This window comes from Pongo pygmaeus, chromosome 9 (genome assembly GCF_028885625.2).
Source record: "Pongo pygmaeus isolate AG05252 chromosome 9, NHGRI_mPonPyg2-v2.0_pri, whole genome shotgun sequence".
NCBI classification, from domain to species: domain Eukaryota; kingdom Metazoa; phylum Chordata; class Mammalia; order Primates; family Hominidae; genus Pongo; species Pongo pygmaeus.
Genome location: NC_072382.2, coordinates 130,870,515 through 130,883,820, shown reverse-complemented (window position 1 = coordinate 130,883,820; position 13,306 = coordinate 130,870,515). Strand labels below are relative to the sequence as shown.

General features: G+C 43.4%; 1 protein-coding gene across 6 annotated transcripts in view; it reads left to right on the top strand.

Moving 5' to 3' along the window:
• ARHGAP32 (Rho GTPase activating protein 32) overlaps positions 1 to 13,306 on the top strand; it is a 317,966-nt gene that overhangs the window by 231,105 nt on the left and 73,555 nt on the right. For 5 of the 6 annotated variants that reach the window (XM_063671615.1, XM_054438141.2, XM_054438140.2 and 2 more), the window contains one exon: positions 9,509 to 9,590. The exons of the other annotated variant lie outside the window; for it this stretch is intronic. In XM_063671615.1, coding sequence (XP_063527685.1) covers positions 9,509 to 9,590 — 82 coding nt within the window. The remainder of the gene's footprint in view (positions 1 to 9,508; positions 9,591 to 13,306) is intronic. 6 annotated transcript variants of the gene reach the window in all.

Genomic DNA, 13,306 nt, shown 5'->3' with positions numbered 1-13,306 from the left:
CTTTTGTTGTTATAGAATATCAACACTAGAGACCTGAGAGGATAGGAAGTTGTAGTCAGAAAATGAAAAACTGGAGTTTTAACACTCTGAGGCCAAATAATTCCAATTGAAAAATCTGTGATATATTTTTAGGAGTGAGCCGTGCTTCTACTAAGTTTAATTTAAAAAATGTTTGGCTATGCCAACAGTGCTAAAGTTTCGCTAGCCATAAATTAAATAAATAAACCAGTAGAAGATAATTTTTTTTTTTTTGAGACGGAGTCTCTCACTCTGTCGCCCAGGCTGGAGTGCAGTGGTGCGATCTCTGCTCACTGCAAGCTCCGCCTCCTGGGTTCACACCATTCTACTGCCTCAGCCTCCCAAGTAGCTGGGACTATAGGCGCCCGCCACCACGCCCAGCTAATTTTTTGTATTTTTTTTAGTAGAGATGAGGTTTCACCATGTTAGCCAGTATGGTCTCGATCTCCTGACCTCGTGATCCGCCCGCCTTGGCCTCCCAAAGTGCTGGGATTACAGGCGTGAGCCACCATGCCCGGCCGAGAATTTTTTTTTTTAAAGTCAGCGATAAGCACATGATCGTTATGTTGAATTCCTTTTTAGGTTTTTGTTGGTTGCCTCAAAGAGACTATAGTTAGGATTAGGTTCTGTTGTTAACTCTACTGTTTCCAAAGCTCCAGGCTTATTTAATTGCAGTAGTTTCTTTTCTAATATTCCCTTTAAGTTACACCAAAGTATTTTTCAGCACATACACTCACTTTAGAAGCCAAACCAGGTTTTCTTTTTAGTCTGGGTATCCCCCAAGGTAGAAGATCAGAAGAACCAGAGTACAGTCTACTCCCTTTACATCTCTCCTGGTTCTCCTAGAGTCAGAGGGTGAGCCATATGCTTGCTAAGCTACTAGAAACTGATAACCAGAAGCTGTTAGAGGTGGATAAGCGCAGGATGAAGTGTATGGATATACATCAGTGGTCAGCTGGAGCCAACTGTGAAGTTTTGTAGGACAGTTGTTAAAAACAGCCATTATTAAAAATTAAGGTATATACATTTACGATGAAATGAATTGTATTAAAAACAAAGGTAATAATCAAGTATTTTTTGTAATTATTTTACCACATTTTGCCATTTATGCTCTTGAAGCTCTTTCCAGCTACTCTATCTGTATGCTATCAGTACTGTATAACTGAGTGCCCTTCTGCTTCTTTTTCCAATTTTGTGTTCAGTTGTATCAAGTTGGTAGCTTGAAACCAGCCATGATGGGAGTGTTTATACTGTGAGCACTGGAAAACACTGGAAATCAAGGCCTTTCCCCCATGGATAGCTAGTTGTTAAACATTTATCAGCATACCATGGGATATATTAGCATGTCTGGTGGCTTTTTACTTTATCTCAAAGACTTGAGTGAAAACAGTCAACAGGAAGGTCTCCTCTTTTCAAGACTGTTCCTAACCTGCTCCAGCCTTGTCTCTACCTTGTTCTTTTCCTTCTATTATTATGTTTTTATTACCTACTTCTTTACCATCATGGGCCCTAGATGCTGGCTTTTTCTCTGTCTTCCATTCTCTTCCTAGAGTTGAATCTCATTTTGACCCCTGCCTATATACCCAATTCTGCTCTCCCTTTCCAGCCATGTAAATTAAAGCTTTAGAAATTGCCACAGCTGCAGAAAGAATAAGATACAGAACAAGGTGACATAGTTAATAGATCATATTTTCAGAGTTTCAGTCACTTTTTACTGTTTGACCTTTTATCAAAGTGGTTACTATTTGGTGAAATCTTAGGTGAAGTATTCATCAGAAAAGTATAAATGTTCATTAACTATACTTTTAAGGTTAGTTCCATTCTCGTGTGTAATATTTTCAACAGAACACAATTTTTTATCATGAAAATTTTGTGATGGTAAAATGGAATCTGTTTGCCTTTCACAAATTCATAGAACTGACTCTTTTAAAAGACTCCTTGATGTTTAGGAATGATTTTGGCTTCAAGAAACAAAAAACTGAGCGGAAAAGATGGTGGATTTCTAGTGCTGAGTCAGCAGCTTAATGATGCCAGGCAGGAGTCTCTAAGGTTCTCTCAGCTTTTCACTTATGGTCAAGTGATGACCACGACAGATCTAGTCATGACACCTGTGCTCACGGCACAGAGGAGGAGACAGGATAGTAGCAGAGCTGTGTTAACATGTGCTGTGGCTTTGCCTGAATGTAGGGAGTATGGGAAACTGTATAGTTTAGCTAGTAGTTAGTGATATTACACTTACGATAAAGTAAAACAAGAGGGCAGGGATTGGAGTTAGGTATTAGGTGAGCCTACTGTAGATTTACCTCTGTATAGTATGCAGTAGCATTTCCCCATATACCTAAACCTAATTCCTCGTGATGAATTTAAAAGGTGAAAATGTAACTAATATATGTGATATAGTTCCCTGAGAAGTGCATTAAGCTCTCTTTGTTCAGTCTTTGTGAGGAAGTGATGGAAAACTTTTTTTTTTTTTTTTTTGCCAAAAGATACTCGAACTTAGAAACTAGGCAGTTACTTTCACATAAACTCTTGAGGTATAGGTAGTGTTATCCCTAACGTTACAAATTAGGAAACTAAGACAGAGATGTTAAGCAGTTTGCTGTAGATCACAGAACCTAGTAAATGGGTGAGCCAAGTTTAGAATCTGGACTTTTCTCTCAGGCAAGTTGCAGATTTTATATATTGAAATGAATTAGAATGTTTTAGAAAGAATGATATTTGAGAGTCAGGAAACTTAAGCAGATATATACAAAAGGTGGCATTTAGTGTAATATCCATTTGATGGAGGAGCTAGAGCCCTCTAGCAGTTCTGGTAGCCAAATACTGGGATAATAATAGCATTTTACTTATGCATTAACCCATTTATGCCCAGTGTTCCATTATTGGAACACTAAGCTTGTAGGAGTTATTTATATGCTACTGCTGAAGTCATCACCAAGTTCTGATTTTTCACAAAAAAATTTTGCAACCTCTGCCATAAATGGGTTAAAGCTTTAGAAATTGCCACGGCTGCAGAAAGAATAACATATGAAACAGGCTGCCGTAGTTAATAGGTCATGTTGTTACTAGACCATTAGTTAACAAATCAATGCATTTTACGCTATGCATTTTATTTATACTAGCCCATTTAATTCTCATAACAACCCTTATGAGACAGGCATTATTATTACCATGTTTAGACGAAGAAACTAAAACACAAATAGGCTAAGTTACAAACCTAATCTAGTGAGTGGCAGACTTAAGATTGAACCCAGATACTTCTTTTTTGTAGCCATGTGTTAGCTTTATATATAAAACATGATGAAAACTTGTTTAATATAAAACCCTTTAATATAAAATATGATAAAAACTCAATTACAAGAGTTCGAAAGGGCAAGAAAAACCAATGAGTTTCCACTTTATTACAAGTTTTAAAATCTGAGACTAGTTAAAAAAACTTATATGTTAATTTCAGATGAGGGTTAATTTTTTTCAGAAACTAAAAATTACTATATGGGAAGATCAGTGCAACAAACAATACAGTTTGCAAACCCAAGCCACAAACATTGTTAATAATCATGGTAAGAAACATAGCCAAAGAGCAACTGATGCCTCAGTTAAATTTGAAAGAAACTCTGTCTTCTGTGAAGGCAGAGAAGAAATATGCAAGCAATTCTCCTTCAAGAAATTTGCATAGAGTCCGGATGTGGTGACTCACGCCTGTAATCCCAGCACTTTGGGAGGCCAAGACGAGTGGATCACCTGAGGTTGGGAGTTCATGACCAGCCTGACCAACATGGAGAAACCCCATCTCTACTAAAAATACAAAAAATTAGCCGGGCATGGTGGCGCATGCGTATAATCCCAGTTACTTGGGAGGCTGAGGCAGGAGAATCGTTTGAACCTGGGAGGCGGAGGTTACAGTGAGCCGAGGTCGCGTCGTTGCACTCCAGACTGGACAACAAGAACAAAACTGTCGTGCAAAAAAATAAAAAATAAAAAATAAATAAAATGTGCATAGAAAGAGAAAATGTTAGAGCCTTTACCACAAGTGAAATTGCAAAGCCTGAACATAATTCAACTCAATCCAGAGAGCACCAAACATTAAACTGGGGCCAAGGTAGAACTTGAACATTTAATTTCCAGCTATGTGACTTGGAGAGCACTATAATTTCAGATGTGGAAACCAGCTGCAGGTAAGCTCTTTTAGAAACATGAATTTTATATTCCATAAATTCTGAAACAAGGCAGATATTTGTACATTGTTGTTTGAATTTCAGAGGGGTACCTCAAGGCATCAGGATCTTTTTCAGAGTCACTCTTGAAATAGTTGTATCTTCCCAGCCTTGGTAACCACCTTTTTACAGTTCTCTAGCCTTTGCATTGAAACACACCACTTTGTGGAATGACTTTTAACATTAAATCTGTCATGGCTTAAGTTCATGAAGCAGCTATTTCCAGGGCATCTCCCATCTCCTCGGCATGAGCGGTTTCCCAGTCACTTCCTCATCCCCCCAAGTCCTCTTCATGAGAGTCTCCAGAGCTCATAGCATCAAGGTCTCCATTGCTGGGACTCACACCAGAGACTACATCTGGAAGCTCCACTCCTCCAGCTCTCTCTGCTGGAGACCAAAGTGACAGTTTATTGCAAAGACTTGTAAAAACAAAGATTATTTACAAATGCATTTTTGTATACATTTGTTTAATTTACCACCTGAGACTTTTATAATCGTCTTCCAAACCCTTTTATGGAGGGTGGAACACTTTCTTGAGGCTACGCTGTTAACCATGCCCCATATCCCCTCTCATAACTGACTTGTGTAAGAAAAAAAATGAAGATTTTTTTAAGTTGACTCTTACCTGGTTCTAATCAGGCTTGGAAGCATTTCTACTTGTTTAGTAAAATAGGAAGTTGAGTAGAATATATTAAAGAATTTCACCAATAAAACAAATACCTCCCAGACGGGGTGGCAGCCGGGCAGAGGCACTCCTCACCTCCCAGACGGGGCGGCCGGGCAGAGGTGCTCCTCATCTCCCAGACGGGGCGGCCGGGCAGAGGTGCTCCTCATCTCCCAGACGGGGCGGCCGGGCAGAGGTGCTCCTCATCTCCCAGACGGGGCGGCCGGGCCAAGGTGCTCCTCATCTCCCAGACGGGGCAGCCGGGCAGAGGTGCTCCTCACTTCCTCCCAGACGGGGTGACGGCCGGGCAGAGGCACTCCTCACCTCCCAGACGGGGCGGCCGGGCAGAGGCGCTCCTCACCTCCCAGACGGAGTGGTCAGGCAGAGGCGCTCCTCACTTCCCATATGGGGTGGCGGCCGGGCAGAGGTGCTCCTCACTTCCCAGATGGGGCAGCCGAGCAGAGGCGCTCCTCACTTCCTCCCAGACGGGGTGGCGGCCAGGCAGAGGCACTCCTCACCTCCCAGACGGAGCGGCCGGGCAGAGGTGCTCCTCATTTCCGAGACGGGGCAGCCGGGCATAGGTGCTCCTCATCTCCCAGACGGGGCAGCCGGGCATAGGTGCTCCTCACTTCCTCCCAGACCGGGTGGCAGCCGGGCATAGGTGCTCCTCACTTCCTAGACGGGGCGGCCGGGCAGAGGCGCTCCTCACTTCCTCCCAGACCGGGTGGCAGCCGGGCAGAGGCGCTCCTCACTTCCTAGACGGGGCGGCCGGGCAGAGGCGCTCCTCACTTCCCAGACGGGGCGGCCGGGCAGAGGCGCTCCTCACCTCCCAGACGGAGTGGTCAGGCAGAGGCGCTCCTCACTTCCCATATGGGGTGGCGGCCGGGCAGAGGCGCTCCTCACTTCCCAGATGGGGCAGCCGAGCAGAGGCGCTCCTCACTTCCTCCCAGACGGGGTGGCGGCCAGGCAGAGGCACTCCTCACCTCCCAGACGGAGCGGCCGGGCAGAGGTGCTCCTCATTTCCGAGACGGGGCAGCCGGGCATAGGTGCTCCTCATCTCCCAGACGGGGCAGCCGGGCATAGGTGCTCCTCACTTCCTCCCAGACGGGGTGGCAGCCGGGCAGAGGCACTCCTCACCTCCCAGACGGGGCGGCTGGGCAGAGGCGCTCCTCACCTCCCAGACGGGGTGGCGGCCGGGCAGAGGCGCTCCTCACCTCCCAGACGGGGCGGCCGGGCAGAGGCGCTCCTCACCTCCCAGACGGGGTGGCGGCCGGGCAGAGGCGCTCCTCAATTCCTCCCAGACGGGGTGGCAGCCAGGCAGAGGCGCTCCTCACTTCCTAGACGGGGTGGCCAGGCAGAGGCGCTCCTCACATCCCAGACGGGGCGGCCGGGCAGAGGTGCTCCGGCCGCCACCCCGTCTGGGAGGAAGTGAGGAGCGCCTCTGCCTGGCCGCCCCATCTGGGAAGGGAGGAGCACCTCTGCCCAGCCGCCACACCGTCTGGGAAGTGAGGAGTGCCTCTGCTCGGCCGCCCCGTCTGGGAAGTGAGGAGCGCCTCTGCCCGGCCGCCCCGTCTAGGAAGTGAGGAGCGCCTCTGCCCGGCTGCCACCCGGTCTGGGAGGAAGTGAGGAGCGCCTCTGCCCAGCCGCCCCGTCTAGGAAGTGAGGAGCACCTATGCCCGGCTGCCACCCGGTCTGGGAGGAAGTGAGGAGCGCCTCTGCCTTGCGGCCCCGTCTGGGAAGTGAGGAGCACCTATGCCCGGCTGCCCCGTCTGGGAAGCGAGGAGCGCCTCTGCCTGGCTGCCACCCCGTCTGGGAGGAGAGGAGCGCCTCTGCCTGGCCGCCACCCCGTCTGGGAGGAAGTGAGGAGCGCCTCTGCTCGGCTGCCCCATCTGGGAAGTGAGGAGCGCCTCTGCCCGGCCGCCACCCCATATGGGAAGTGAGGAGCGCCTCTGCCTGACCACTCCGTCTGGGAGGTGAGGAGCGCCTCTGCCCGGCCGCCCCGTCTGGGAAGTGAGGAGCGCCTCTGCCCGGCCGCCCCGTCTAGGAAGTGAGGAGCGCCTCTGCCCGGCTGCCACCCGGTCTGGGAGGAAGTGAGGAGCGCCTCTGCCCGGCCGCCCCGTCTAGGAAGTGAGGAGCACCTATGCCCGGCTGCCACCCGGTCTGGGAGGAAGTGAGGAGCGCCTCTGCCTTGCGGCCCCGTCTGGGAAGTGAGGAGCACCTATGCCCGGCTGCCCCGTCTGGGAAGCGAGGAGCGCCTCTGCCTGGCTGCCACCCCGTCTGGGAGGAGAGGAGCGCCTCTGCCCGGGCAGCCCCGTCTGGGAAGCGAGGAGCGCCTCTGCCCCGCCGCCCTGTCTGGGAAGCGAGGAGCGCCTCTGCCCGGCCGCCCTGTCTGGGAGGTGTACCCAACAGCTCCGAAGAGACAGCGACCATCGGGAGCGGGCCATGAGGACGATGGCGGTTTTGTTGAAGAGAAGGGGGGGAAGTGTGGGGAAAGGGGGGAGAGATCGGTTTGTTGCTGTGTCTGTGTAGAAAGGGGTGGGCATAGGAGACTCCATTTTGTTCTGACTGGGAGAAATTCTTCTGCCTTGGGATGCTGTTGATCTATGGCCTTTTCCCCAGCCCCCTGCTCTCTGAAACATGTGCTGTGTCAACTCAGGGTTAAATGGATTAAGGGCAGTGCAAGATGTGCTTTGTTAAACAGATGCTTGAAGGCAGCATGCTCTTTAAGAGTCATCACCACTCCCTAATCTCAAGTACCCAGGGGCACAAACACTGCAGAAGGCCGCAGGGACCTCTGCCTAGGAAAACCAGAGACCTTTGTTCATGTGTTTATCTCCTGACCTTCTCTCCACTATTATCCTATGACCCTGCCACATCCCCCTCTCCGAGAAACACCCAAGAATGATCAACAAATACTTCATAAATTAAAAAAAAAAAAAAAAAAAAAGACTACAAACTATGATTCCAAGTAAAGGACGCTCTAGAAAAGGTAAAATTTATAGACAGTAAAAAGATCAGTGGTTGCCAGGTGCTGGTGGGAGAGAAGGATGAATATGTGGAACACAGAGGATTTTTAAGGCAGTGAAACTATTCTGTATGATCCTATGATACTGGATACATGTCATTACACATTTTTCAAAATCCATAGAATGTACAATACCAAGAGTGAACACTAAAAAAAAAAAAAAAAACAAAAACAAATACCTAAAGCATCATTTTGGAAGGCAGTGCATAGGAATCCCAAATTCACATCTAGTGAACAAAACTGATAATCTGATAATGATACCTCATCTCTACAAAAAATAAACAAAATTAGCCAGGTGAGGTGGTGCATGCCCAGAGTCCCAGCTATTCAGGAGGCTGAGGTGCGAGAATTGTTTGAGCCTGGGGGATTGAGGCTGCAGTGAGCCTAGATTGTGCCACTGCACTCCAGCCTGGGTGACAGAATGAGACCCTGTCTCAAAAACAAAAAACAAAAAAACTGATAATCTGTTAATACCCCTTTTCAGCTCATGATAACTGGTTTATATCTTCATAATTTTAAGAACTACCATAGAATATGGATCTAGAAATTGAAATAAGAATGTAGCAAATGAGTATGTGAAAATAATTTCACACAGATGGAAATTATACAGCTCAGAACTTGATGATGAATCATACTCTTGGAAAACTATTCCATTCTTCCCCAGAGTCTGTCAACAGAGGGATATACAAAGTGATGTAGTTTTCATATTTCAGCTTTAACATCTGCTGCATGGCAGCCCATTTATATTTTTATCTAAGGAAACATCTATAAATATTGATAAAGATTTCCTCTTTGCTTTTGTTTCCAGGCTGTTTATCTTGGTATTTATCCTTTTGGCTATACAGTATCTCTGGATGATCTGGAACTCAGCATTTTCCTAATACGGCTTGTTACAATGCCAAAAGCAATGCCTGCGGTTCTGCTACTAGGTCACTGTGGTGTGTTCCTCAAAGCCAGAGTCTGTTGACACTGCTGAGATTGGCTGTTTTCTTCTCTCTTGCTTTCCCTCTTATCCATGCGCTACTAGTTTTTAAAAGCAGTGAATACCAGGATTTTAAATGAGAGATTATTTTGCACATTTGTTTTAGTCATGTCTTTTTTTTTTTTTTCTTGAAACCTGGGAGAGAGTGAAGAGAAAGTTCACAAAAAGTTTGAGTTGTGGCTTAGTGTTGATTTAAAAAACCCATAGAGAAGGCAATAAACGTAAGTTGGCAGCAGAGGTATCAACATAACTGGATTGAGATTTCAGTAAAGTGCATTATTAAATTATAAAATTTTACCTGCTTGCATGCATAGCTCATTGTCAGACTAAATATTTTAATTCATGTAAAAAAAGATTGGGAAATTAAAAACTAAAAGGAAAAAAGCAGACTTAGATATTTGGACAAATAAAACAGATAACTTTATGTACTCATAGCAACAGATTGTTTTATTATTTGTTGGTGTAATTGGCATCATCTGTTATTTAGAGTCTTGGAATAATAGAATCATTTGGGAGGGACTGTAGAATACTGGAATTCAGTTGGCAGTGTTCACATATTGGTCTGTTTGCTGGTTTAGAATCCTTTCTTTGTTGCTTTTCATCAGGTGGGACTCTTCCCTGGACACTGTGTTGAGTTAATTAACCAAAAAGTTCCCCAGTCAGTGACCAACTCAGTGCCAAAACCAGGTGAGTACACTTTTTTCACTAGTGTAGTTATTTTATCAACTGCTTGAAGACACAGATTTTCTGTCAGTCAAATATTTAGCTTGTTTTGCTAGTTTTGCATTTATTGGCATAATAATTACATTCTTAATTTTATATGGTTTTGATTTTTAAATGTATTCTTATATCTCTGTTGATCATTTTGAAAAGGTTTACATGCACTCAAATTTTTAGGCAATTGCTCCATTAAGCTTTGTCATTATTTACTTTTATAGTTGCGTAATAGCACTGTAACTTAATGAATAAAATGATTAAAAAAATAGGTTTAAAGAACTAACATAGAAATTGTAGGATTAACTGGAAATTAATAAATGAAAAGTAAGTATATTTTAACAGGGCATATGAACATCAAAACTATTTTAAACAGCATTTCTTATTACTTATACAGTATACTTACAGTGCTGCATAAATATGTAGAATATATTACAAATAAAGCATTGTTGAAGGGGATAAAAATCAAGAAAATGGGAATTTTGGTCTTTATTGAGGTGATTTAGTTTTGGGAAGATTCAACAGAATGCCTCATCTGAAACTTTTTGATGATGTCAATTAGAAAAAAATTCAAACAAAGTGTAAAAAACTTTGGAGAGAAGAGGGAGTCATCCAACTTATTTTTCCTAGCTATATTACATTTCTTCTGTCCTTTCCCACCTCCCAGTAAAAGGAGAAGAAAAAATTTCTGGGCCTCAGAATTAATTTGAACTGTTTACCTTATAATAGTATTTTCTAGTTTTAGGACCTGTATGTAAGAATTAAGGAAAAAAAAAAACAGTTATTCTTTACTCTTTTGGTATTTTCCCACTTCTGCTCCCAAAGCTTACATCCAACAATCTTTGCTAATAGTGTTTAAGTAAAGGTTAATAATACCTTTCAAAGCTTATTTCTTCATAGGAGACTAGGGAGTCATTATTCCCATTTCTCTCATTGGAATTTGTTTATTTTAGACTAACTTTATTGCTCAGTAGAGAAAATGCTTCAAAACAGTGTTTTCTGCAGTTCTACTTGAGTCAGGATTCTCAGTTCTTTTTGAAGCAATTTTATCCTTCTTGGGTAAACTTTTTTAAAAAGCTCCTAAGTGGGTACTTGTTCGGTAAATCTTCGTTAGTAACTGTAGATTTCATTCTTTTTAAAAATATGGCATTATTTTAAACTTAACTTTTTGAAAACTCAGCTTTATTAAGATAAAATTCGCATATCGTGCAATTTACCCTTTAAATTGTGTAACAGAGTTGTGCAGCCATCTCCATAGTTAATTTTAGAACACCTTCATCACTTCATGAAGAAATCCCACGTCCATTAGCGGACACTGCTCCTCTCATACTGCTCCCAGCCCTAAACAACCACTTGTCTACTTTCTGTCTTTATTGATTTCCCTATTCTGGACGTTTTGTATAAATGGAATCATATAGTGTGTGGTCTTTTGTGATGGGCTTCTTTTACTTAGCATAGTGTTTTCAAGATTCACCTGTGCAGTAGCATGGATCAGTATTTCTGTTTTAATTCCTTCTTTTTAAATAGCTGGATAACATTTCATTGTATGCATATGCCACATTTTATTTGTTTATTCATTTGGAGTTGTTTCCATTTTTGGCTTCTCTGAATATTCATGTACAATATTACATGTGGATGTGTTTTAATTTCCCTTGGGTATATGTCCAGGTGTGGAATTGCTGGGTCATATGGTAACTATATTTAATCTTTGAAGAACTGCCAGCTGCACCATTGGTGTAACTGTACCATTTTACAGTTCCACCAGCAGTGTATGAGACTTCCAGTTGCTCCGTATCCTTGTCAACACTTGTTTTTATTTGGATTTTTTTGATTATTGCCTTCTTAGTTGTGAAGTAGTATCTCACTGTGGATTTGACTTGCATTTTGTTTTTGGCTAATAATGTTTAGTCATTTTATATGTGCTTATTGGTTATGTGTTCATCTTCTTTGGAGGGTGTCTATTCAAATCCTTTGCTTATTATTTTTTCTTTTTTCTTTTTCCTTTTTTTTTTTTTCAAGACAGGGTCTTTCTCTGTCACCACAGGCTGCAGTGCAATGTTGTGATCATAGCTCACTGCAACCCTCAACTCCAGGCCTCAAATGAGCCTTCTGACTCAGCCTCCTGAATGACTGACATTACAGGTGCACACCACTGCACCCAGCTAATTTTTAAATTTTTTGTAGAGACGAGGTCTTGCTTTGTTGCCCAGATTGGTCTCAAACTCCTGGTTTCAAGTGATCCTCCCACCTCAACCTCCCACTTTTGCCCAGTTTTTAATTAGGTAATTTGTGTTTTTTTTAGTGAGTTGTAAATGTTGCTCATATATTCTAGATACAAATTCTTTACCAGATAATAATGATTTACAAATATTTTCACCTGTTTTGTGGTTTGTCTTTGACTTTCTTTGGTAGTATCCATTGATGCATACAAGTTTTTACTTTTGATGTTTCTTTTGTCATTTATGCTTTTGATTCCTTATTTAAGAAGGCTTTGGCTAACCCACAGTCATGATTTACTCCTGTGTTTTCTTCTGAGAGGTTTATAGTTTTAGATGTTACATATTAGTCTATGACCCAGTTTTTAAAGTTAATTTGTGTGTATGGTGATGAGGCAGGAGTCTAACTTCATGAGGTTATCCAATTGTTCTAGCACTGTTTGTTGAAAAGATTATTTCTTTCCTGTTGAATTGTCTTGATACCCTTGGAAGAATCAATTGACCCTAGACACAGTTGACCCTAAATTTATTCCTGGATTTCCAGTTTTCTTCCATTGATTTATGTGCCTTTTTTTGTTTGTTTTTTTGAGGTGGAGTCTCGCTCTGTCACCCAGGTTGGGGTGCAGTGGTGCGATCTCGGCTCACTGCAATCTCCGCCTCCTGAGTTCAAGCAATTCTCTTGCCTCAGCCTCCTGAGTAGCTGGGATTACAGGTGCATGCCACCACACCTGGCTAATTTTTATATTTTTGGTAGAGACGGGGTTTCATCATGTTGGCCAGGCTGGTCTTAAACTCCTGACATCGTGATCCGCCCACCTCGGCCTCCCAAAGTGCTGGGATTACAGGCATGAGCCACTGTGCCCAGCCTCTATATTTCTTTTCTTATGCCAGTACTACCCTGTTTTCATTACTGTTGTTTTGTAGTAAGTTTTGCAGTGGGGAAGTGTAAGTCTTCCTACTTTTTTCTTCTTTTTAAGGGTTGATTTGGCTTTTCTGGGCCCCTTGTAATTCCTTTTGGCTTTAGAATCAGCTCGTCAGTTTCTACAGAGTAGGATGGGATTCTGATAGAGAATATATTGAACCTGTAGATCAACTTGGGAAATATTATCAACAGTATTAAGTCTTCTAATCCCTGAACATAGGATGTTTTTCCATTTATTTAGATATTCTTTTGTATTTTTAATTTTTTTTCTTTAGAGTCAGTGTCTTGCTTTGTTGCCCAGGCTAGAGTGCGATGGTGTGATCATAGTTCACAAGTCCTCAAACTCCTGGGCTCAAGGCATCTTTCCACCTCAGCCTCCTGAGTAGCTAGTACTACAGGCCTGTGCCACTGTGCCAGGCTAATTTTTTAGTTTTTTGTAGCAATGTCTCACTATGTTGCATAGGCTGGTCCTGAACTCCTGGCCTTAAGTGATTCTCCCACATGAGCCTCCAAAAGTGCTGGGATTATAGGCATGAGCCACTAGGCCCAGT